This window comes from Artemia sp. Qi Xiang Cuo, chromosome 13 (genome assembly GCF_049724085.1).
Source record: "Artemia sp. Qi Xiang Cuo chromosome 13, ASM4972408v1, whole genome shotgun sequence".
NCBI classification, from domain to species: Eukaryota; Metazoa; Arthropoda; class Branchiopoda; order Anostraca; family Artemiidae; genus Artemia; species Artemia sp. Qi Xiang Cuo.
The window spans coordinates 67,606,554-67,634,447 of NC_142806.1; the positions used below are offsets into that span (position 1 = coordinate 67,606,554).

Here is a 27,894-nt window from a genome sequence, read left to right on the forward strand (position 1 = left end):
TTGTCCCACCACCTGAACAATTAACAGAAACACAGGTGGTCGTCAATGCTTTCCATACCTTTTAAAATCAAAACCTGGAAAAGATAAATCGTTGGAAGAAAAAGAAGTTTTAGTCCCACCACCTGAACAAATGAAAAATAAAAAAGGTTCGGCGATGTGTCTTTCATGATGACAAAAGACAATACGAGGCAAAATTTAAAGGTCCAATAAAAAAAAAAAGATTTTACAAAGGCCTTACTTTTAATTTAAGGTCCATTTGGACGTCATGACATCAAGAAAAGGCTCAAATTGTCAGCGTCTAGAGGACTAGTGAGAATCTATATATATAGAAGCCTGCCACTTGCCGAGTGGCAGGAATCTATATATATATATATATATATATATATATATATATATATATATATATATATATATATATATATATATATATATATATATATATATATATATATATATATATATATATATATATATATATATATATATATATATATATATATATATATATATATATATATATATATATATATATATATATATATATATATATATATATATATATATATATATATATATATATATATATATATATATATATATATATATATATATATATATATATATATATATATATATATATATATATATATATATATATATATATATATATATATATATATATATATATACAAGAGGATAGTAAACTATGAGGAACGGAGGAGGGGATAGAATCCGTATGTGAAGGGACTATTCCTCCTCTGCCCCTCATTCTCTAAACTAATGTTTGACTTTTTGTCCCTAATGTATTAAGAACAACTCATCAAGTACCTATGCAGGTGGAGCAGAAATTGTGTTCCAATAGTTTATTCTCTGTAACAGAAGAAATTGTTAATCTGCATCTTTAAACAATAAAATTTTGGTTTTAAGTTTTTTAAAAAGAAAGTGGTCGCATGTTTTTTGTACTCGTAAATACTTTCAACACATCTATATAGAATAATATCATAAAGAGGGGGATCGAGGAGGAGGTATCCCTGCTCAAATACAAAACAGTTTCGGTTAGTTCTGCAGTTTTAATGTGGATACTTAATTTCATTTGGAAAAAACATATTTTATCTTTAAATCTAGCAATTTTGAAAGTTCTGTTTGTTTTCACATCGATGCTTTTATGTTGGTATGGTGTAATGTTATCAAAATTTTGTCGTTTAGATTTTAGTTTGTTAAATTTTTACTTTCTACAGACAAGGATCGCTTTTTACCAAGGATCGCTATTTATTACCACAAACCGGTTGGTCCATTTGTCAGAGTTTATAATCAAGCTTATACTGCATTTCTAGGAACTATTTTTTTTTTATAATCATTGCACAATAGAAGTCATTGATCTTAATACGTAGTTTTCAGACTTAAATATTAGAACCGAATGGTGAAAAGCTTACGAATTTATGTGTGATTTTTAGGTCTATATAAAGCGAAATTTTTCCAAAATCTTCAGTCGAGTTTTGTCCTCTGATATCCTCAAATAGAAGCAATAAGCTCAAAATGAACTATGTAAGTGTTTAGAACAGTAATTTTTAATTCCTATATTAAATTGAGACGCAGCTTTATACAGTATTGCTATATACTACCAAATATTTGCAGCACATCTAACCACTTAATTTGTTTTTTAAACTATTTCTTAATTAGAATACTGCTGAATAATTAATTAAAATATATAAGATAATTAAATAAAATTTTTGGGCATTCCTTCAGTCAAGTTCTATTATTTCAGATGTGAAAATATAGACAAAAACATCAAAATCTTTATTTTAACTACATTACAGCAGTCATTTGTTGATATGAAATCAAGACAAAAGTTTATATAATGCTGCGAGACATTCAATTTAGTTTACACATAATTCTATAGTTAGTATAATGTATAAAAATTATTTAATATATAATGTGAAGTCTTTAATAATCTGGCCGTAGAAGTTTCTTAAATATTCAAATACAAGTGACAACAACAAAATGAAAGGTTAACAAAAGCCAACACTGAACAATTCATTGAAATATATAAATGGATGAATCACAATTTCTTAACATTTCTTCAGTCTCTTAATTCTAGAATCTTAACGTATAGCCTCTTAATTTGTTTTTAAAACTATTTCTTACTTAGAATGCCACTGAATAATTAATTAAAATACATAAAATAATTAATTGAAATTTCTTTATATTTCTTCAGTTGAGTTTTAATCTTGAGGTGTGAAAATATAAACAAAAATCTTAAAATCTTTACTTAAACTGCTTGCAGCATTCATTTTTAATGTTCATAGGAAATCAAGATGAAAATTTGCACTATATTGTAGGGATAGTACGGTGCTGTAGTACATAGTACGGTAGGGATGGCATTCAATTCATTTCGCTTTACACGGTATTTATAGTTAATATCAGGGGTGTAACTTGCTGTGGGATAGTGGGGAAGGGGTAGGGCAACTACCCCTCAGAGACCTATGTTTTCCCTTCCTCAGACTCCAGTTTGCCCCCCCCCCATCTGAAACAAAGTTTCTTCAAAAATATCGTCAAAACTAAGATAAGCCTGCATAATTCAAGCATCCACAGAAATCAGTCTGTTTTCTTTAAAACATTTTTACGCTTATGGTACTATATGGTTCATTTTTCCGTTTTCACTTTCATTTTCACTTAAATTGGGAAAATTAGCTCAAACTTTGCCCTCGCTAGTGATTTTGACGAACTTACACCTCTGGTTAATATAATGCATCAAAATTATTTAATATTTTGTGAAGTCTTTAAGAATCTGGAAGTAAAGTTCTCTGAAATATTTAAATACAAATGATAAGCACAAAATGAATGATTAACAACAGACATTTTTAATACCTGCATTAAATTGTTACATACAGTAATTAAATTATGCATGCCACCTCATAATCTGTTCTCGTTTTTCTAGATAAAGCTTTTAGATAAAACTGTGCTTAATAATTGCTTAGCATAGCTTTTGAATTTTTCTAGAATGATTCAGTTTAGCTTTGTTATCCGAAAAGACAAAACCCAAATAAATAGCTTAGGATGAGAATTAAGGGCTAAAAGCATACTTTTGTATTGTATTAGTTAGATATAAACCAAAATTTTTAAAACAAAAGCAGCTCAGTGATTTATTTTATTGAACAAAGCAACATTTCAACTACGGCAGCACACAGGGTGGAAAGAGAATAGGACTCACTTTCTTATAGAATCCTCGAGATTTTACAACATTTTCCATATATTCCAAAATTATCCTATAATTTGGCTGTTTATCCCTTTTGAACAATTTTACAATTCGGAAAATTTGACAGTTTTCTGAAATTTTCAATCCCTTTGCAGTCAATTATAGTATATGGACCAGGTTTATAATGCATAAAATAAATATAAGTAAGAATATGATTTTGTTATATTACTACCCAGAAATTGATGCTGTAAAACACAAGAATCGCCTGATATTTATTAATTTTAACCAAAATCTGTTTAACCAGAAACCAACTGTTTAACCACAATACACCATTGTTAAAGTTTAAATTCATATAAGTCCTGTATTTCTAGAGATTTTTATTGCACAAACAAAAACTTATTGATATTGCTGCACAATTCCTAAAATTAAAAAAAAAAGTTTTTTTAACTGAAAGTAAGGAACGACGTCAAAACTTAAAACGAACAGAAATTATTTCGTATATGAAAGGGGCTGTCCCCTCATCAACACCTCGTTCTTTACGCTAAAGTTTTTTGTTGTTTAAAAAAAATAAGAGTTGTGAGAAAGTCAAACTTTAGCGTAAAGAGCGAGGCGTTGAGGAGGGCACAGCCCCTTTCATATACGCCCCTTTCATATATTGCATAAATAAAAACTTATTGGTATTGCTGCACAATTCTTTGGCTTAACCAAGAGGAGTTTTCGATAAAGTGATTTCAGACTCTAAAATGCATGCTTAATTATGTATAAATCAGAATTTCTCAAAATTCCTTTAGTCTAGTTGTGTTCCCTGAACTGTTCATTTATGAGAAGAAGTAATCAGAATGAAATTTGTAGTTAGAGCACCTATTTTGAGTGCCTATAATAAATTGACAAATTAATACAGTAATACCAGCAATTTAGTTGAATTTCATATTTAAAAATAGATTTTCCCCTTAGTTACTTAAAATTATTTTTTGAATTTTTCTAAAATTTGTAATTCAAACATTGCTCTCTAAAATACTAAAACAAACACAAAATACACCAAAAAGCTCAAAATAATAATTTTATATGCTTGAAGTAGTTATTTTAATTCCATATATTTAATTGATATGCATATTTATATAAATTCAATAATATTAGCCATTTTTTTTTCTGGTCGTCTTAAGTATTTTCTAGTTTCAAATAATGTTTATAAATTTGTTTAAGACTATCGGTACTTCCGTGTTATAGTGACCACACCAAAGAAATAAAGTTAGGTATAAAACATAAGACTTTAGTAACAAAATTTGGAAAAATAAAACAGAGAATTATAAAAAGCAGGCTTAAAAAAATCAGAAATATTTTCCCCAATGAAAACAGAGCTATCACCCCGTAGCACCCTAATACTGGCTTAGTCTAAATAAAAGAGGAAATATTAATTCCTATCCCCCCACACATACACATACAAACTCCCTTTCTAAATTTATTGTATGGCTCATAGAGAGTTAGGTAACTCAGGCGTTCAAATACAGTCTTTCAGCCATCTGGCAGCCCCCTAAAGCCTACAAAATGAACCACTGCCCCTTGTCGTTAATGGCTGATGTACAATTATGCATCACCGAATATAATTTTACGAAAAATTAAGTGGATCAACTTATTTAAATGCAACATAAAAAAAATGTCAATATTAGCCATATAGAATAGAAATTATTTGCGCTAAAAGTCCATAGGCAATGGCAAAAAATATAAACAAAGAACCATTACAAAGAAATTGCATATAACCTAACATAATCCTACAGAAATCTACTTCTCTGATTCATTGCGAGACGAAGGAATTGTGCCAAGCTTCTGATACCCATAAAACACTCATCCGCACTCAAATTCACCAACCGCTCAAAATCATAATCCCCTCTACCAAACACTTCCAGTCTCCAATCACTCAGCTCCTCACATTCCCACATCAAGTGATAAGCGCTCTCGTCTAAACCTCCACACATAGGACAAAAATAAGAAAAAATATCTTGTTTGGACTACTTGAATGTCCGTAAACGAATGTTCCACCATTCAGTATTAGTTCTTCAGCCACTTGGTAGCTCAGATTATGGACCTCAGATATTTTAAAACCGTTGGGTATCTCAAAGGATTTCATTCGATAGTAATTTGGTTGTTTTTTCCATCAAAACCGTAGTTGGGTGCCAAAAAATGGCAAAAAGTGTCATTTTCCTTGGAAAAGTCTTTTTGGTCGCTTTCAAAGTCACTAAAACTTCTAATTTCTGTTTTACTAAGCCCTCTCCTAATCTTTTAGGACCATTAGTCGGATTCAACCACCCGGGGAAAAAATCGTAGACAAAAACCCATCCGTGATCTTTCCTCTAGCTTACTTGACTTTCTTGACCCAGGTCTCCTGCCGGGCACCGCTTGGCGTAGAGAGTGATGTCTAGGTTACTTGATGGCCTTCATTTTCATCAAGGTGTGATTTTCATCAAGGTCTCTGGCCTTTTAAAAAGCGATTCTTCCTTTTTTTAAATTAGATAAATTCTCCCGGGCTTATAATTCTTAACAGGTAACGTAATAGGTAACTAAAATTAATGAGTTTTATATATCTGGATGACGGATAAAAAGTGAACTCTTCTCATTTATAAATTATTATATCTTAATTATAAATTATTATAAATTATCATTTATTTATTATTATATATATCTTTATATCATTTATAAACTATTTGTTTCATTTTTATATCATTTATAAGTTATTATAAATAATTATAAAATTATTATCCTTTCGCAGGATTTTGCTTACTATTAACCGTAGTCACTCTTTGCTTGCAGCTCGTCACGATCTGTTTCACTGTTTGCTTTAAGCACACAAAACGGGTACTAATATAAAATTAGTTTACCACTAATATAAAATCAGTGGTAAAGATTAATCTTATGATTTTAACCAAACACATTGTGGAGGTTTTTCATTTAGTCTTTGGCAAATTTAATCAACTAAGTTTTCTATACATATATTTTCTGTATCATTTTATAAATTTTGTTTCTGATTCCTAAAAATTGCTACCTATTACTGTAGCTAAAGAAATACATTAGCTGCCGTTTCAAACAGTTCGTGGTAACGGACTATAAGAAAGGAGCGATGCGGCTCAATAGTAACCGAAACTATAAGAAACAGAGTCTTTATAACAATTGGTACATCAAAAGAATCAAATTTTGATTCTTATTCAAAATATATAAAGTTCATGAAGTATAATGTTACCCTTCAGAAGCTACGAGCCTGAGAAAATTTGCCTAATCAAAGGCAACGCTATAGGGTTGCTTATAGTAAAGGCCATACGGCTCCAATGTCTTACTATTATTGTTATTATTATTATTTTTTTTCCCAGAGGCACTTCATATGGAAGGGGTGGTCATAGAAACTTCAAAAGGGGCTTATTCGATTGAAAATCGAGAGTTCTAGTGCCCTTTTTAAGGGTCAAAAGTGACTGGAAGGCAACTAACACCCCTTCCACGCCCATCAGTTCCCCAAACACATTCAATCAAAATTTTGAGATAGCCATTTTGTTCTACGTAGTTGATTTCCCTATAGAAACTATGGTTATGAGGAGGAAACTCCCCCAAAAGTTCTCCGGACACGGGTTGTAAGGTATGCCCTGGAGGCAATTAAGGTTTTTATAGAAAGCGTTGTCGTAGAAGCGTTGCCCTGGGGGTATATATGGCTCTTATGGAAGGAATGCTCGTATAAAATTCAAAGAGGGCTCATTTGATTGGAAATCAAAAGTTCTAATTCACTTTTTAAGCGTCAAAAGATATCGGAGGGTAACCAGCTTCTCTTCCCCAAACCTTTTTTTTTTCCAAATGTATCCGATAAATTTTTTGAGATAGCTATGTCGTTAAAAATAGGTCAAAGATCATATAACAAAAATTCTGGTGTCAACACAACCCCCCACCCCCCCAGGGCCCCGGGGCAGGCGTTGTAAGTTTTGTCCTGGGGGCCTATATGGGTCCCATGGAAGGGATGCTCGTATAAACTTCAAAGAGGGCTCATTTGATTGGAAATTGAAATTTCTAGTTCACTTTTTAAGAGTCAAAAAATATTGGAGGGTACCTAGCCCTTTTTTTCTCAAACCCATCCGATAAGAACTTAGAGATAGGGTTTGCTAAAAATAGTTTAAAGACCATGTAACCAAAACTTCGGGGTCAACACAACCCCAAAGGGCCAGAGGGCAGTTGTTGAAAGTTATGCCTTGGTGGAAAACATGGTTGTTATTGAAGGGATGCTCGTAAAAACTTCAGAGAGGGCTCATTTGATTGGAAATTGAAATTTTTAGGTCAGTTTTTAAGGGTCAAAAGACATTGGTGGGCAACTAGCCCCCCTCCCCATGCCTCTTTTTCCCCAAATGCATCCAATAATAATTTTGAGATAGGCATTAATTCAAAAATTGCTCAAAAGTCAGAAAAAACTCAGGTGTTGACACAACCCCTTCGGGGGCCCGGGGGCACGTGTTGTAAGTTATGCCCTGGGGTATATATGGATCTTATGAAAGCAATGCTCGTATAAACTTCAGAGAGGACTCATTTGATTGGAAATTAAAAGTTCGAGCTCACTTTTTAATAGTCAAAAGATATACGATGGCAGCTAGCCCCCCCCCCCCCACGCCTTCTTTTTCCAAACCCATCTTATGAAAATTTTTAGATAGATATTTTGCTAAAAATTTTGTTAAAAAAAAGGTCGGATAAAAAAACTCCGGTGTCAATACAACTCCCTAGGGCCCAGGAAGGCGTTCTAAGTTATGCCCTAAGGGCGTGTATGGCTATTATGAAAGGGACGCTCGTATAAAACTTTATAGAGGGCTCATTTGATTGAAAAATTGAAAGTTCTAGTTCAGTTTTTAAGAGTCAAGAGAGTTAAGGGCAATTACCCCCCACGCCCTTTTTCCCCTAACCCATCCGCTACAAATTTTGAGATAGCCAGTTTTTTGGAAATTGTTCAAAAATTAGATAACAAACACCCCTCAGGGCTCGGAATATAGGCTTTGTAAGTGTTATCCTGGGGGCGTATATGGTTCTTATGAAAAGCATGCTCGTATAAACTTCAGATAGGGCTCATTTGATTGGACATTGAAAGTTCTAGTTCACTTTGAAAGTCAAAAGGCAGCCAAGGGCAACTAGCCCCCCCCCCCATACCCTTTTTCCCCAAGCCCATCCGATAAAATTTTATAATAGCCAATTCATTACAAATAGTTCAAAGGTCAGATAAGAAAAATTCCTGTGTGGACGCAACCCCCTAGGGCCCGGAGGCAGGCGTTATGAGTAATGCTCTAGGGGCATATATAGTTCTTATGGAAGGGATTCTCGTAAAAACTTTGAAGAGGGCTCATTTGATTGGAAATTAAAAGCTCTTGTTCACTTTTTAAGAGTAAAGAAAAAACATCGGAGGGAAACTACCCCCCCCCCCCATCCAAGCCCTAAATAGATCAGATAAAAATTATAAGATAGGTTTTTGTTAAAAATATTTCAAAGTTCAATTAAAAAAAAACTCCAGTGTCGACACAGCCCCCCATGGCCCAAGGGTAGGCGTTGTAATTTATGCCCTGGGGGCATATATGGTTGTTATGGAAGGGATGCTCGTATAAATTTCATAGAGGGCTCATTTGATTGGAAATTGAAAGTTGTAATTCACTTTTCAAGAGTCAAAAGTGATTGGAGGGCAGCTAGCCTCCCCCACACTCCATTTATTTTTTCCCCAGAGGCACTTCATATAGAAGGGGTCGTCGTATAAACTTGAAAGGGGGCTCATTCGATTGGAAATCAAGAGTTCTGGTGCCTTTTTTAACAATCAAAAGTGATCGAAGAGCAACTAGACCCTCCCCACAAGCCCTTTTCCCCAAATACATCTGATAAAAATTTGAGGCAGCCATTTTGTTAAAAATATTTCAAAGATCATATAACAAAACTCTTTTACGTATGGTCATTTGGTTAAGAATAGTTCAAAGGTTAGATAAAAAAAAACACCTTGGTCAATACTCCCCCCCCCCAGTCCGGGGTAGGCGTTGTAAGTATTGCTCTGGGGGCATGTATGGTTCTTATGGAAGGTATACTCGTATAATCTTCGGAGAGGGCTCATTTGATTAGAAATTAAAAGTTCTTGTTCACTTTTAAATAGTCAAATGATATCAGAGGGCAACTAGCCCCCCCTCCATGCCCTTTTTCCTCAAACCCATCTTAAAAGAACTTTGAGATGGCCATTTTTTGAAAATACCTCAAAGATCATTTGACGAAAACTCCGGGGTCGACACAACCCCCAGGGCCCGGAGGCAGGCGTTGTAAGTAATGCTCTGGAGGCATATATAGTTCATTGAGAAGGATGAGTTTTTCCTCAACTCATCCGATTAGAGCTTTGAGAGAGCCATTTTTTTCAAAATAGTTCAAAGGTCAGATAACAAAAACTCCGTTGTCGACACAACCCCCCAGGGCCCGGGGGAAGGCATTGTAAGCTATGCTCCGGGACCGTATTTGGTTCTTATGAAAGGGAGGCCCGTAAAAACTTCAGAGAGGGTTGATTTGAATGGAAATTAATAGTTGTAGTTCATATTCTCATAGTGAAAAAAGATTGGAGGGCAACTAGCCCCTCCTGCCCTCCACACCTTTGGGTTTATGGGATGGATAAACCTATCCGATAAAATTTTGAGGTGACCACTTTGTTAAAAATAGTTCAACCATGAGATATTAAAACTCCAGGGTCGAAACAACCCCCCAGGGCTCAGGGACAGGTGTTGTAGGTTATAATCTTGGGATGTATATTGTTCTTATAGAAGGGGTGCTCGTATAAACATCAGATAGGGTTCAATTGAATGGAAATTAAAAGCTGTAATTCATTTTCTCAGAGAGAAAAAGATCGGAGGGCAACTAGCCCCTCTTGCCCTCCACACCTTTGGGTTTATCGGATGGATAAACCCATCAGATAAAAATTTGAGGTGACCATTTTGTTAAAAATAGTTCAACCATCAGATATTAAAACTCCGGGGCCGAAACAACCCCACAGGGTACAGGGACAGGTGATGTAAGTTATACTCTGGGGATGTATATGGTTCTTATAGAAGGGATGGTCGTATAAACTTCAGAGAGGCCTCATTTGATTGAAAATAGAAAGTTCTAGTTCACTTTTAAAGAGTCAAAAGAGACCGAAGGTTAATTAGCCCCCCCCCCCCTCTCCGCCCTTTTTCCCCAAACCCATCCTATAAAAATTATAAGATAGACATATTGTTAAAAATAGTTTAAACATCAGATAATAAAAACTCCGAGGTTGACAAAAACCCATTTTTTCACTTTGATATTGTTACTTTGCTCCAAATTTTGATGCTTTAATGAGCATATGATTTTTAAAAAAAAGTTTGATTTGAAAAAAGGAATTTTTAAAACATGAAACTTTTTGCAATCAAAAATGAACAAAAATTAATTAAAAAAAAAACTTTCCGAAAAATAAGTTTTTCAAAAAGAAGTAAAAGCCATTTTAAACTTAAGGACAGCAGATACAAATACCTGTTAAAATTGAAACTCAAAACAATCATAAATTACTATTAAAGAATAAATGAAACCCAAAACGAACAGAAATTAAATAAACAATCATATCAAAAAGACATACAACAAGTAATAGTATAAATGAATAAATAGATCTTAAAGCGAGTAATGCTTAGATTGAATATGAAAATCAAGCTTAAAACGAAAAAAATTAAAACGAGTGATACTAAAATTGAATATGCAAATCAAGCTTGAAACGAACAAAAATCCCTACAAACAAGATTTTGGGTATCACCTCCTTCTCTCACTGTAAAAAACTAAAATGTACTGCGTCATTGGTGCTTAACTGAAAACAATATGCGTCTTGACAAGTCTTGGAAAGTATAAACAACATCAAATTGAATATTTGATGTATAATAATATTAATTGTTGAAAGACCCATCCGTTCATGAATTAATTTCACTGTAATTTCATTTTTATTTTCAATGCTGTAAGAACTGTAAAAGAAAATATTTGTAATATAATTCGTTTTCAGTTAAGCGCCAATGACCCAGTAAGCTTTTGGTTTTTATTTACAGTTAAGGAAGGAGGCAGTATCCAAACTCTTGTTTGTTGTGATACTATATTCGTCTTGAATAACTTTAAAAAGAGCTAATAAATTGAACTGAATATTTGATGTATAATCATATTTATTGCTGAAAGCTCATCAGTTCAAAATTTTACTATAATTTTAATGTTTTTTTTTCAATATTAAGTACAAAAGAAAATATTCGTCATAAAATTGGTTTTCAGTAAAGCGTCAATGACGCAGTAGGTTTTAGACATTTACAGTGAGAGAACGGAGTGATACCCAAACTCTTGTTTGTAGTGATTTTTGTTCGTTTCAAGCTTGATTTGCATATTCAATTTAAATTTCACTTATTTTAAGAATAATTTATTTATTTACATTAATGTCTATTGTATGTTTGTTTGTATTGATTGTTAATTTAATTTCTGTTCGTCTTAAGTTTTGTTTACACTTCAATAGGAATATTTTTTTTCGTTTTAAGCTTGATTTTCATATTCAATCTAAGCATTACCTGCTTTAAGATCTATTTATTCATTTATATTATTATTTGTTGTATGTTTTTTTGCTATGATTGTCTATTTAATTTCTGTTCGTTTTTGGTTTCATTTATTCTCTAATAGTAATTTCTGGTCGTTTTGAGTTTGAATTTTAAACGGTATTTGTATCTGCCGAGCTCAAGTTTAAAATAGCCTTTACTTTTCTTTGATAAACCTATTTTTCGGAAAAGTTTTTTTTAATTAATTTTTGAAAAAGGAGAGAAACACTTCCAATAAATCAAGTGATCTTAATGAAAATTGCACCATGAGATTCAGGATATAAGAGAACCCTTTTGTAGAGGTTTCAAGCTCCTATATACAAAAATGTGGAATTTTGAATTTTTTGCCAGATGCGAGATCATGGATGTCTGTTTATTTGTTTGTTTTTATTATGTTTTTCCCTAAGGGTGACCGTATTGAACTAGTGATTCTAGAAGATATAGGGAGGGCTCCTTTAATCTGAAATCAAAAGTTCTAGTGCCCATTTTAAGTGAACCAAAATATTGGAGGGCAGCTAGCCCCCCTCGAAACTCCCTTTTTTTTACCCAAAATTGTCCAATAAAAATCTTGAGATAGCCATTTTGTTCAGCATGGTCGAAAGATTTAGTAGCTATGTCTTTGAGGGTGACTTAACCCCCCAACGCCCCCGGGGAAAGGGCTGCAAGATATGAACTTTGCCCGTTGCTAGCATATTGTATTGACTATTGGGAAGTATAAAGTTACTTTTGGGGGAAGAATTTTCTGGTAGGGGTGCTTACGTGGGAGGACCTTACCATGAAGGAGTTTTTGGAGAAGCGGAATCGTCTATGCGAGGGAGAGCTGGATTTCCCATCATTAATTAAAAAACTATTTGAAATTGAATTAAAAAAACAAGTTTTTTCAACTGAAAGTAAGAAGCAACATTAAAACTTAAAACAATCAGAAATTTTTACGTATATAAAGGGGTTTTCTCCCTCCTCAGTACTTCACTCTTTACGCTAAAGTGTTTTTGAATTTGTAAAAAGCATTATTATTCTAATTAAACGGTCCTTGTGCATCAGGAGTCATTCGTAAATAATTGGAACAAACGGTCAAATTTTAGCGTAAATAACGGGGTACTGAGGAGGGGGAAAACCCCCCAATATACGTAGTAATTTCTGTTTGTTTTAAGTTTTGATTTTGGTCCTCACTTTCAGTTGAAAAAACTTGTTTTTTTATTTAATGGCTCTCTGAAATAGTCAAAGTCAAACTTTTAGCTCAAAATAAAGTGAAAATATATATGTGTATTTAAAAACTAAAACAATTTCTTATGCTGTCTAGATTAAAAGGAGAAACACATTTATACAATATCGTTAGCCACTTTATTACAAGGACTATATCAAGATATTTTAATAAAGAAATAAAATATCAGAATACAAAAAAGAAAATAAAGTAGAAGGGGGGGTTCTACTCGTGACATGACCACGTGGTCCTGTCAGCATTTTTAATACTGACGGGACTCCAAATAAGGGCATAGCCTCCCTAGGGGAAATGAATTTCTGAGAAATTGATTGCGTAATCGATTGGGAATTTGGAACACCTGTGCTGTCAGTCATTAATCAAGTTGTTTCCAGGCAAAGTTAATTAATTTCTGAAAGATACTGTCAAAATTTCTCCAGGAATAGATCCAAGTCATTAATGTCTTTGCCTCGGAAACAACTCTTTTGGTCGAACTCCAAAGGATATTAATAACCAAACGCCATGGAAACAATTCTCCAAGAAAAATCTTAGCAATGAATTGTTTTAGCGCGGGAATCAGGTTTCTTATTAATTTGAAATGCATTAGCGCAGAGATGCCAAAAACAAAAGGAACACGCTGAAATTACGTTTAGGGATTATTTGGGCGAAACTGTTTTAGACAGGTTATGGAATTATTTCGGCGAAACAGTTAGAGACATTTTAAAAGAAGATTTTTGAAGAGATTTTGGAAGAGGATTTGAGGATGAAACTCTGTGGTCATTATAATACACAAGTTTCATTTAAACAGTGTTGTGAGGTCCTCTACCCTAACCCCAAAGGCTTCCAATCCCCCTACCCAACCCCGAAGGAAGCCCCCGGTCCTCAAAGGTCCACTGGGCTCCCAAAGGGCCCCCCGGCCCTCAATGTTCCCCCAGACCCCCCCCGGGGCCCAAAAGGGCTCTTCCCCCCTTTGGCCCCCCAAAGGGGCCCCTCTCCCTCCATCTCCTCCCTCCTCCTCCCCTCCCCCTCCCCTCCCCTCCCCTCCTCCTCCCCCTCCTCCTCCTCCCTCCTCCTCCTCCTCCCACCTCCTCGTCCCCTCCCCTCCCCTTCCCTCCCCCATTTTTTTTACTTTTTTTTGTGCATTGAGACACAGAACGACCCCCTCCCCCCGACCCCTCCCCCCTCCAAAGGTCTGATTTTTCAAAGTTCATTTTGAATTTCCTTCGTTGAAATGCAAGAGTTGGAATGTTTCAGTAGTGTTTGGTTGTGGTTTACCTTGTCACAGTTACCTTTTCTTGATTTTTCAAAGTTCATTTTGAATTTCTTTCATTGAAATGAAAGAGTTGGAATATTTCAGTAGTGTTTGGTTTTGGCTTAACTTGTCACAGTTACATTTTACTGATTTTTCAAAGTTCATTTTGAATTTATTTTATTGAAATGCAAGAGGTGGAATATTTTAGTAGTGTTTGGTTTACATTGTCACAGTTACATTTTCTTGATTTTTCAAAGTTCATTTTGAATTTCTTTCGTTGAAATGCAAGAGTTGGAATATTTCAGTAGTGTTTGGTTGTGGTTTACCTTGTCACTGTTACATTTTCTTGATTTTTCAAAGTTCATTTTGAATTTCCTTTGTTGAAAGGCAAGAGTTGGAATATTTCAGTAGTGTGTTGTTGTAGTTTTACCTTGTCACAGTTACATTCTCTTGATTTTTCAAAATTCATTTTGAATTTCTTTCGTTGAAATGCAAGATTTGGTAAATTTCATTAGTGTTTGTTTGTGGTTTACCATTTCACAGTTACATTTTTGTTATTTTTTAAAGTTCATTTTGAATTTCTTGCGTTGAAATGCAAGAGTTGGAATATTTCGGTAGTGTTTGGTTGTTGTTTACCTTGTCACAGTTACATTTTCTTGATTTTTTAAGGTTCATTTTGAATTTCCTTCGTTGAAATTCAAGAGTTGGAATATTTCAGTAGTGTTGGGTTGTGGTTTACCTTGTCACAGTTACATTTTCCTGATTTTTCAAAGTTCATTTCGAATTTCTTTCGTTGAAATGCAAGAGTTGGAATATTTCAGTAGTTTTTTGTTGTGGTTTACCTTGTCACAGTTACATTTTCTTGATTTTTCAAAGTTCATTTCGAGTTTCTTACCTTGAACTGCAAGAGTTGGAATATTTCCGTAGTGTTTCGATATGGTTTACCTTTTCACAGTTACATTTTCTTGATTTTTCAAAGTTATTTCTGATTTTCTTTCATTGAAATGAAATAGTTGGAATATTTCACATGTGTGTGGTAGTGTTGTACCTTTTCAAATCTACATATTCTTGATTTTTCAAAGTTCGTTTTGAATTTCTTTCGTTGAAATGCAAGAGTTGGAATATTTCAGTAGTGTGTTGTTGTAGTTTACACTGTCACAGTTACATCTTCTTGATTTTTCAAAGTTCATTTTGAATTTCCTTCGTTGAAATGCAAGAGTTGGAATATTTCAGTAGTGTTTGGTTGTGGTTTACCGTGTCACAGTTACATTTTTCATGATTTTTTCAAAGTTCATTTCGAATTTCTTTCGTTGAAATGCAAGAGTTGGAATATTTCAGTAGTGTTTGGTTGTGGTTTACCTTGTCACAGTTACATATTCTTGATTTTTCAAAGTTTATTTTGAATTTCTTACATTGAAATGCAAGAGTTGGAATATTTCAGCAGTGTGTTGTTGTAGTTTACCCTGTCACAGTTACATTCTCTTAATTTTTCAAAGTTCATTTTGAATTTCTTTCTTTGAAATGCAAGAGTTGGAATATTTCAGTAGTGTTTGGTTGTGGGTTACCTTGTCACAGTTACATTCACTTTATGTTTAAAAGTTAATTTTGAATTTCTTTAGTTGAAATGCAAGAGTTGGAATATTTCAGTAGTGTTTGGTTGTGGTTTACCTTGTCAGAGTTACATTCCCTTAATTTTTCAAAGTTCATTTCGAATTTATTTCATTGAAATGCAAGAGTTGGAATATTTCAGTAGTGTTTGTTTGTGGTTTGCCTTGTCAGAGTTACATTATCTTGATTTTTCAAAGTTCATTTTGAATTTCTATCGTTGAAATGCAAGAGTTGGAATATTTCAGTAGTGTTTGGTTGTGGTTTACCTTGTCACAGTTACATTTTCTTGATTTTTCAAAGTTCATTTTGAAATTCTTTCGTTGAAATGCAAGAGTTGGAATATTTCAGTAGTGTTTGGTTGTGGTTTACATTGTCATGGTAAAATTTTCTTAAATTTTAAAAGTTCATTTTGAATTTCTCTCGTTGAAATGCAAAAGTTGGAATATTTCAATTGTGTTTCGTTGTGGTTTACCTTGTCACAGTTACATTTTCTTGATTTTTCAAAGTTCATTTTGAATTTCTTTCGTTGAAATGCAAGAGTTGGAATATTTCAGTAGTGTTTGGTAGTGGTTTACCTTGTCACAGCTACATTTTCTTGATTTTTAAAAGTTTATTTTGAATTTTTTTCTTTGAAATGCAAGAGTTGGAATATTTCAGTTGTGTTTGGATGTTGTTTACATTGTCACAGTGACATTTTCATGATTTTTTAATGTTTATATTGAATTTCTTTCATTGCAATGTAACAGTTGGAATATTTTACTAGTGTTCTGTTGTGGTTTACCTTGTCACAGCTACATTCTCTTGATTTTTTAAAGTTCATTTCGAATTTCTTTCGTTGAAATGCAAGAGTTGGAATATTTCAGTAGTATTTGGTTGTGGTTTACCTTGTCACAGTTACATTTTCTTGATTTTTTCAAAGGTTCATTTTGAATTTCTTTCATTGAAATGCAAGAGTTGGAATATTTCAATAGTGTTTGGTTGTGGTTTACCTTGTCACAGTTACATTTTCTTGATTTTTCAAAGTTCATTTTGAATTTCTTTCATTGAATGCAAGAGTTGGAATATTTCAGTAGTGTTTGGTTGTGGTTTACCTTGTCACAGTTACATTTTCTTGATTTTTCAAAGTTAATTTTGAATTTCTTTCGTTGAAATGCAAGAGTTGGAATATTTCAGTAGTGTGTTGTTGTAGTTTACCTTGTCACAGTTACAATCCCTTAATTTTTCAAAAGTTCATTTTGAATTTATTTCGTTGAAATGCAAGAGTTGGAATATTTCAGTAGTGTATGGTTGTGGTTTACCTTGTCACAGTTACATTTTCTTAATTTTTCAAAGTTTATTTTGAATTTCTTTCGTTGAAATACAAGAGTTTGAATATTTCAGTAGTGTTTCGTTGTGGTTTACCTTGTCACAGTTACATTTTCTTGATTTTTCAAAGTTCATTTTGAATTTCTTTCGTTGAAATGCAAGAGTTGGAATATTTCAGTAGTGTTTGGTTGTGGTTTACCATGTCACAGTTACATTATCTTGATTTTTCAAAGTTCATTTTGAATTTCTTTCGTTGAAATGCAAGAGTTGGAATATTTCAGAAGTGTTTGGTTGTGGTTTACCTTGTCACACTTACATTTTCTTGCTTTTTCAAAGATCATTTTGAATTTCTTTCGTTGAAATGCAAGAGTTGGAATATTTCAGTAGTGTTTGGTTGTGGTTTACCTTGTCACAGTTACATTTTCTTAATTTTTCAAAGTTTATTGTGAATTTCATTCGTTGAAATGCAAGAGTTGAAATATTTCAGTAGTGTTGGGTGGTGGTTTACATTGTCACAGTTACTTTTTCTTGATTTTTCTAAGTTCATTTGAATTTATTTAGTTGAAATGCAAGAGTTGGAATATTTCAGTAGTGTTTCGTTGTGATTTACCTTGTTTCAGTTACATTTTCTTGATTTTTAAAAATTCATTTTTAATTTCTATCATTGAAATGCAAGAGTTGGAATATTTCAGAAGTGTTTGGTTGTGGTTTACCTTGTCACAGTTACATTTTCTTGATTTTTCAAAGTTCATTTTGAATTTCTTTCGTTGAAATGTAAGAGTTTGAATATTTCAGTATTGTTTGGTTGGGGTTTACCTTGTCACAGTTACATTTTATTGATTTTTCAAAGTTCATTTTGAATTTCTTTCGTTGAAATGCAAGATTTAAAATATTTCAGTAGTGTTTGGTTATGGTTTACCTTGTCACAGTTACTTGTTCTTGATTTTTCAAATTTAATTTTGACTTTATTTCGTTGAAATGTAACAATTGGAATATTTCAGTAGTGTTTGGTTGTGGTTTACCTTGTCGCAGTTACATTTTCTTGATTTTTCAAAGTTAATTTTGAATTTCTTTAGTTGAAATGCAAGAGTTGGAATATTTCAGTAGTGTTTGCTTGTGGTTTACCTTGTCACAGTTACATTTTCTTGATTTTTCAAACTTCATCTGAATTTCTTTCCTTGAAATGCAAGAGTTGAAATATTTCAGTAGGGTTTGGCTGTGGTTTACCTTGTCACAGTTACATTTTCTTGATTTTTTCAAAGTTCATTTTGAATTTCTTTCGTTGAAATGCAAGAGTTGGAATATTTCAGTAGTGTTTCGTTGTTGTTTACTTTGTCAGAGTTACATTCTCTTGATTTTTCAAAGTTCATTATGGATTTCTCTACTTGAAATATGTTTTTTAGTGCTTGAACTTGACACAGTTAAATTTCCTGATTTTTGTTAGGTTAGGTTAGGTTAGATCAAGTTAGATTAAGGTTAAGTTAGGTTAGCCTACGTACGTGCGCGTACGCAGGCTAACCTAACCTAACCTAACTTAAATCTAACTTGATCTAGCCTAACCTAACCTAACAAAAATCAGGAAATTTAACTGTGTCAAGGTAAAGCACGACAAAACATATTTCAACTAAAGAAATCCATAATGAACTTTGAAAAATCAAGAAAATGTAACTGTGACAAGGTAAACCACAACCAAACACTACTGAAATATTCCAACTCTTGCATTTCAATGAAAGAAATTCAAAATGAACTTTGAAAAATCAAGAAAATGTAACTGTGACAAGGTAAACCACAGCCAAACACTACTGAAATATTTCAACTCTTGTATTGCAACGAAAGAAATTCAAAATGAACTTTGAAAAATTAAGAAAATGTAACTGTGACAAGGTAAACCACAACCAAACACTACTGAAATATTCCAACTCTTGCATTTCAACAAAAGAAATTCAAAATGAACTTTGAAAAATCAAGAAAGTGTAACTGTGACATGGTAAACCACAACCAAACACTACTGAAATATTCCAAGTCTTGCTTTTCAACGAAAGAAATTCAAAATGAACTTTGAAAAATCAAGAAAATGTAACTGTGACAAGGTAAACCACAACCAAACACTACTGAAATATTCCAACTCTTGCATTTCAACGAAAGAAATTCAAAATGAACTTTGAAGAATCAAGAAAATGTAACTGTGACATGGTAAACCACAACCAAACACTACTGAAATATTCCAACTCTTGCATTTCAACGAAAGAAATTCAAAATGATCTTTGAAAAATCAAGAAAATGTAACTGTGACAAGGTAAACCACAACCAAACTTCTGAAATATTCCAACTCTTGCATTTCAATGAAAGAAATTCAAAATGAACTTTTAAAAATCAATAAAATGTAACTGTGACAAGTTAAATCACAACCAAAAACTTCTGAAGTATTCCAACTATTGCATTTCTACAAAAGAAATTCAAATGAAATTTGAAAAATCAAGTAAAATTAACTGTGACAAGGTAAACCACAACCCAAAACTACTGAAATATTCCAACTCTTGCATTTCAACGAATGAAATTCAAAATAAACTTTGAAAAATCAAGAAAATGTAACTGTGACAAGGTAAACCACAACCAAACACTACTGAAATATTCCAACTCTTGCATTTCAACGAAAGAAATTCAAAATGATCTTTGAAAAATCAAGAAAATGTAAGTGTGACAAGGTAAACCACAACCAAACACTTCTGAAATATTCCAACTCGTGCATTTCAAAGAAATATATTAACAATGAAATATGAAAAATTGATAGAATGTAACTGTGACATGGTAAACCACAACCAAACACTACTGAAATATTCCAACTCTTGCATTTCAATAAAAGAAATTCAAAATAAACTTTGAAAAATCAAGAAAATGTACCTGTGACAAGGTAAACCACAACGAAACACAACTGAAATATTCCAACTCTTGCATTGCAACGAAAGAAATTCAAAATAAACTTTGAAAAATTAAGAAAATGTAACTGTGACAAGGTAAACCACAACCAAACACTACTGAAATATTCCAACTCTTGCATTTCAACGAAAGAAATTCAAAATGAACTTTTGAAAAATTAAGGGATTGTAACTGTGACAAGGTAAACTACAACAACACACTACTGAAATATTCCAACTCTTGCATTTCAACGAAAGAAATTCAAAATTAATTTTGAAAAATCAAGAAAATGTAACTGTGACAAGGTAAACCACAACCAAACACTACTGAAATATTCCAACTCTTGCATTTCAATGGAAGAAATTCAAAATGAACATTGAAGAATCAGGAAAATGTAACTGTGACAAGGTATACCATAACCAAACACTATTGAAATATTCCAACTCTTGCATTTCAAAGAAAGAAACTCAAAATGAACTTTTGAAAAAATCAAGAAAATGTAACTGTGACAAGGTAAACCACAACCAAATACTACTGAAATATTCCAACTCTTGCATTTCAACGAAAGAAATTCGAAATGAACTTTGAAAAATCAAGAAAATGTAACTGTGACACGGTAAACCACAACCAAAAACTACTGAAATATTCCAACTCTTGCATATCAACGAGAGAAATTCAAGATAAACTTTGAAAAATCAAGAAAATGTAACTGTGACAAGGTAAACCACAACCAAACACTACTGAAATATTCCAACTCTTGCATTTCAACGAAAGAAATTCAAAATGAACTTTGAAAAATTAAGAAAATGTAACTGTGACAAGGTAAACCACAACGAAACACAATTGAAATATTCCAACTTTTGCATTTCAACGAGAGAAATTCAAAATGAACTTTGAAAAATTAAGAAAATGTAATCTTGACACGGTAAACCACAACCAAACACTACTGAAATATTCCAACTCTTGCATTTCAACGAAAGAATTTCAACATGAACTTTGAAAAATCAAGAAAATGTAACTGTGACAAGGTAAACCACAACCAAACACTACTGAAATATTCCAACTCTTGCATTTCAACTAAAGAAATTCAAAATGAACTTTGAAAAATAAAGAGAATTTAACTCTGACAAGGTAAACCACAACCAAACACAACTGAAATATTCCAACTCTTGCATTTCAACGAAAGAAATTCAAAATGAACTTTGAAAAATCAATAAAATGTAACTGTGAAAAGGTAAACCAAGACACAACAGTACTGAAATATTCTAACTAATGCATTTCAATGAAAAAAATTCAAAATGAACTTTGAAAAATCAAGAAAATGTAACTGTGACAAGGTAAACCATATCGAAACACAACTGAAATATTCCAACTCTTGCATTTCAACGAAAGAAATTCGAAATGAACTTTTGAAAAATCAAGAAAATGTAACTTTGACACGGTAAACCACAACCAAACACTACTGAAATATTCCAACTCTTGCATTTCAACCAAAGAAATTCAAAATGAACTTTGAAAAAATCAGGAAAATGTAACTGTGACAAGGTAAACCACAACCAAAACACAACTGAAATATTCCAACTCTTGCATTTCAACGAAAGAAATTCAAATCAACTTTGAAAAATCAAGAAAATGTAACTGTGACAAGGTGAACCACAACCAAACACTACTGAAATATTCCAACTCTTGCATTTCAAAAAAAGAAATTCAAAATGAACTTTGAAAAATCAAGAAAATTTAACTGTGACAAGTTAACCCACGACAAAACACTACTGATTTATTCCAACTCATTCATTTCAGCGAAAAAAAATTCAAAATGAACTTTGAAAAATCATGAAAATGTAAGTGTGAAAAGGTAAACCACAACCAAACACTACTGAAATATTCCAACTCTTGCATTTCAATGAAAAAAATTCAAAATGAACTTAGAAAAATCAAGAAAATGTAACTGCGACAAGGTAAACCACAACCAAACACTACTGAAATATTCAAACTCTTGCATTTCAACGAAAGAAATTCAAAATGAACTTTGAAAAATCAAGAAAATGTAACTGTGACAAGGTAAACCACAACGAAACACTACTGAAAAATTCCAACTCTTGCATATCAACGAAAGAAATTCAAAATGAACTTTGAAAAAATTATGAAAATGTAACCATGACAAGGTAAACCACAACCAAACACTACTGAAATATTCCAACTCTTGCATTTCAACGAAAGAATTTCAAAATGAACTTTGAAAAATCAAGAAAATGTAACTGTGACAAGGTAAACCACAACCAAACACTACTGAAATATTCCAACTCTTGCATTTCAACGAAAGAAATTCAAAATGAAATTTTAAAAATCAAGAAATTGTAACTGTTACATGGTAAACCACAACCAAACACTACTGAAATATTCCAACTCTTGCATTTCAACGAAATAAATTCAAAATCAACTTTGAAAAATCAAGAAAATGTAACTGTGACACGGTAAACCACAACCAAACACTACTGAAATATTCCATCTCTTGCATTTAAACGAAAGAAATTCAAAATTAACTTTGAAAGATCAATAAAAAGTAACTGTGACAAGGTAAAACCATAACCAAACACTACTGAAATATTCCAACTCTTGCATTTCAACGAAAGAAATTCAAAATGAACTTTGAAAAAATCAAGAAAATGTAACTGTGACAAGGTAAACCTCAACGAAACACAACTGAAATATTCCAACTCTTGCATTTCAACGGAAGAAATTCAAAATGAACTTTGAAAAATCAAGAGAATGTAACTGTGAAAAGGTAAACCACAACCAAACATTACTGAAATATTCCAAGTCTTGCATTTCAATGAAAGAAATTCAAAATGAACTTTGAAAAATAAATAAAATGTAACTGTGACAAGGTAAACCACAACCAAACACTACTGAAATATTCCAACTCTTGCATTTCAACTAAAAAAATTCAAAATGAACTTTGAAAAATCAAGAAAATGTAACTGTGACAAGGTAAACCACAACCAAACACAATTGAAATATTCCAACTTTTGCATTTCAACGAGAGAAATTCAAAATGAACTTTGAAAAATTGATAAAATGTTACCATGACAAGGTAAACCAGAAGCAAACACTACTGAAATATTCCAACTCATGCATTTCAACTAATGAAGTTCAAAATGAACTTTGAAAAATCATTACAATGTAACTGTGACAAGATGAAACACAACCAAACACTACTGAAATATTCCAAATCTGGCATTTCAACAAAAGAAGTTCAAAATGAACTTTGAAAAATCAAGAGAATTTAACTCTGACAAGGTAAACCATATCCAAACACAACTGAAATATACCAACTCTTGCATTTCAAAGAAAGAAATTCAAAAAAAACTTTGAAAAATCAAGAAAATGTAACTGTGACAAGGTAAACCACAACCAAACACTACTGAAATATTCCAACTCTTGCATTTCAATGAAAGAAATTCAAAATGAACTTTGAAAAATCAGGAAAATGTAACTGTGACAAGGTAAACCATATCGAAACACAACTGAAATATTCCAACTCTTGCATTTCAACGAAAGAAATTCGAAATGAACTTTTGAAAAATCAAGAAAATGTAACTGTGACAAGGTAAACCACAACCAAACACTACTGAAATATTCCAACTCTTGCATTTCAACGAAAGAAATTCAAAATGAACTTTGAAAAAATCAGGAAAATGTAACTGTGACAGGGTAAACCACAACCAAAACACAACTGAAATATTCCAACTCTTGCATTTCAACGAAAGAAATTCAAATCAACTTTGAAAAATCAAGAAAATGTAACTGTGACAAGGTGAACCACAACCAAACACTACTGAAATATTCCAACTCTTGCATTTCAACGAAAGAAATTCAAAATGAACATTGAAAAATCAAGAAAATGTAACTGTGACAAGATAAACCACGACAAAACACTACTGATTTATTCCAATTATTTCATTTCAGCGAAAAAAAAAACAAAATTAACTTTGAAAAATCAAGAAATGTAAGTGTGACAAGGTAAACCACAACCAAACACTATTGAAATATTTCAACTCTTGCATTTCAAGGAAAAAAATTCAAAATGAACTTTGAAAATTCACGAAAATGTAACTTCGACAAGGTAAACCAATACCAAACACTACTGAAATATTCCAACTCTTGCATTTCAACGAAAGAAATTCAAAATTAACTTTGAAAAATCAAGAAAATGTAACTGTGACAAGGTAAACCACAACGAAACACAATTGAAATATTCCAACTCTTGCATTTCAACGAAAGAAATTCAAAATGAACTTTGAAAAAATTATAAAAATGTAACCATGACAAGGTAAACCACAACCAAACACTACTGAAATATTCCAACTCTTGCATTTCAACGAAAGAAGTTCAAAATGAACTTTGAAAAATCAAGAAAATGTAACTCTGACAAGGTTAACCACAACCAAACACTACTGAAATATTCCAACTCTTGCATTTCAACGAAAGAAATTCAAAATGAACTTTGAAAAATCAAGAAATTGTAACTGTGACATGGTAAACCACAACCAAACACTACTGAAATATTCCAACTCTTGCATTTCAACGAAAAAAATTCAAAATCAACTTTGAAAAATCAAGAAAATGTAACTGTGACACGGTAAACCACAACCAAACACTACTGAAATATTCCATCTCTTGCATTTCAAAGAAAGAAATTCAAAATGAACTTTGAAAGATCAAGAAAATGTAACTGTGACAAGGTAAAACCATAACCAAACACTACTGAAATATTCCAACTCTTGCATTTCAACGAAAGAAATTCAAAATGAACTTTGAAAAAATCAAGAAACTGTAACTGTGACAAGGTAAACCACAACGAAACACAACTGAAATATTCCAACTCTTGCATTTCAACGGAAGAAATTCAAAATGAACTTTGAAAAATCAAGAGAATGTAACTGTGACAAGGTAAACCACAACCAAACACTACTGAAAGATTCCAACTCTTGCATTTCAATGTAATAAATTCAAAATAAACTTTGAAAAATCAAGAAAATGTAACTGTGACAAGGTAAACCAAACCCAACCCATCCATACCTATAAATTCTATTTAATTATTACGTAAGTAATACAAAATTTAATTAGAAAAATCAAGATCATCCAAGTGTTAAGAAGTACGCAATGACAAAACGATTTAAAAATGTAACAACGCTATCTTATCAGCGAATGAAAATTAAATTGAACATTGAGAAATCATGAGAATGTAACATTGACAAGGTAAACCTACAACAACACACTACTGAAATATTCCAACTCTTGCCTTTCAACAAAGGAAATTCAAAATGAACTTTGAACAATCAAGAAAATGTAACAGTGACAAGGTAAACCACAACGAAACACTACTGAAATATTCCAACTCATGCATTTCAATGAAAGAAATTCAAAATGAACTTTGAAAAATCAAGAAAATGTAACTGTGACAAGGTAAACCAAACACTACTAAAATAGTCCAACTCTTGCATTTCAATGAAAGAAATTCAAAATGAACTTTGAAAAATCAAGAAAATGTAACTGTGACAAGGTAAACCACAAGCAAACACTACTGAAATATTCCAACTCTTGCATTTCAACGAAAGAAATTCAAAATGAACTTTGAAAAATCAAGAAAATGTAACTGTGACAAGGTAAACCACAACCAAACACTACTGAAACATTCCAACTCGTGCATTTCAACGAAGGAAATTCAAAACGAACTTTGAAAAATCAGACCTTTGGAGGGGGGAGGGGTCGGGGGAGGGGGTCGTTCTGTGTCTCAATGCACAAAAAAAAGTAAAAAAATGGGGGAGGGAAGGGGAGGGGAGGAGGGGAGGGGAGGAGGAGGTGGGAGGAGGAGGAGGAGGGAGGATGAGGAGGGGGGAGGAGGGGAGGGGAGGAGGGGAGGGGGAGGGGAGGAGGAGGGAGGAGATGGAGGGAGAGGGGCCTCTTTGGGGGGCCAAAGGGGGGAGGGGCCCTTTTTGGCCCCGAGGGGGGGGGTCTGGGGGAACCTTGAGGGCCGGGGGGCCCTTTGGGAGCCCAGTGGACCTTTGAGGACCGGGGGCTTCCTTCGGGGTTGGGTAGGGGGATTGGAAGCCTTTGGGGTTAGGGTAGAGGACCTCACAACACTGTTCAAATGAAACTTGTGTATTATAACGACCACAGAGTTTCATCCTCAAATCCTCTTCCAAAATCTCTTCAAAAATCTTTTAAAATGTCTCCAACTGTTTCGCCGAAATAATTCCATAACCTGTCTAAAACAGTTTCGCCCAAATAATCCCTAAACGTAATTTCAGCGTGTTCCTTTTGTTTTTGGCATCTCTGCGCTAATGCATTTCAAATTAATAAGAAACCTGATTCCCTCGCTAAAACAATTCATCGCTAAGATGTTTCTTGGAGAACTGTTTCCATGGCGTTTGGTTATTAATATCCTTTGGAGTTCGACCAAAAGAGTTGTTTCCGAGGCAAAGACATTAATGACTTGGATCTATTCCTGGAGAAATGTTGACCTGTCAGACATTATTAAACTTTGCCTGGAAACAATTTGATTAATGACTGACAGCACAGGTGTTCCAAATTCCCAATCGATTACGCAATCAATTTCTCAGAAATTCATTTCCCCTAGGGAGGCTATGCCCTTATTTGGAGTCCCGTCAGTATTAAAAATGCTGACAGGACCACGTGGTCATGTCACGAGTAGACCCCCCCCTTCTACTAAATAATAACTACAAATGATAGTATAATCACAATTAAAGATTTGAATTCAAGGTAAGCGACTGCATAATAAGTCAAATTATCTAGCTGTTTCTAGAAAAAAAAAAATTAGCAGCTAAAACCCATTTAAATCACTATGCAATTTCGTGGAAAAGTTAGAATGGGGTTGAAAACAAAAACGAGTTTCTTTGTGTATTCAAAGCCAGTGTTTCATTTTCTTTTTCAAGGTATAATATATTTGACAAAATTTTGTTATTCTTCAATCACTGCTTACTTTTTGATTTTATACGATTTAATTATGCTTAGTAAATATTGATATCGATTCTGGTCATTGTATTGAATTGATGAATGCAAGTTTGAGCTAGATAGTCAAAAAGGTAAAGATTATCCATAGTTTGAATAAAAGGAATAAACATCAGTTGTTTAAAGTAAAGAGCAGTTGTCTGAATAAATGAAAAAACGAAATTAAAGCAGAGGTATATAAAGTGTATCAAGTCTGAACTTCTGTAAAAAACAATTTGAAAACCACTTTCTTTTGAAAAGAAATTATTCAAATCTAAATTTTTAAGCATTCTAATTGCCTTTTTTGCAGATTTTTCTTGTTTTACTTGGTATCGGTGCAGCATTGCCCCAAGGACCACCTATCGAGCAATCAGCTGATACATTCCTATCTGGTACTTTTGCACCACAACTTAATAATTTCGAAGATAATTTTGTTACGAAACGTCCGTGGAATCCTTTGAGCACCTCCAGGCTAAGAAGAGAAGTTTCTGATGTGGAAAGTCCAATTCAAGAAGATTTGAAGAGTGCAGAAACTGGTCACTATAGATACTATCCCTATCGATATTATGGCTATGGGAGTTACTATCCTTACTACAGATATGGTTATCCATATTACAGATATGCACCTTATCATTACTATTATGGAGGCTATTGGGGCTGATTTTGAAGTATTTGTATAAAATCTGACGTTTTGATGTTAATTTATCTTAAATTAAAATTTTTAATAATGTATTCTTGTTTTACTCATTTATTTACATTTGCAAACGATTATTCGTGCATAAGGTTTTTGGTGAGAGCAAAGACAGCT

At 32.9% G+C, this 27,894-nt stretch overlaps 1 protein-coding gene across 1 annotated transcript; it reads left to right on the forward strand.

The window, feature by feature from the left end:
• The first annotated feature begins 1,390 nt into the window (after nucleotides 1–1,390).
• LOC148945581 (uncharacterized) lies at nucleotides 1,391–27,818 on the forward strand. The gene is made up of 2 exons (XM_089098759.1): nucleotides 1,391–1,545; nucleotides 27,397–27,818. The coding sequence occupies exons 1-2, from the start codon at nucleotides 1,537–1,539 to the stop codon at nucleotides 27,745–27,747; spliced, it is 360 nt and encodes a 119-aa protein (XP_088954885.1). The 5' UTR covers nucleotides 1,391–1,536; the 3' UTR covers nucleotides 27,748–27,818.
• The last annotated feature ends 76 nt before the right edge of the window (nucleotides 27,819–27,894 follow it).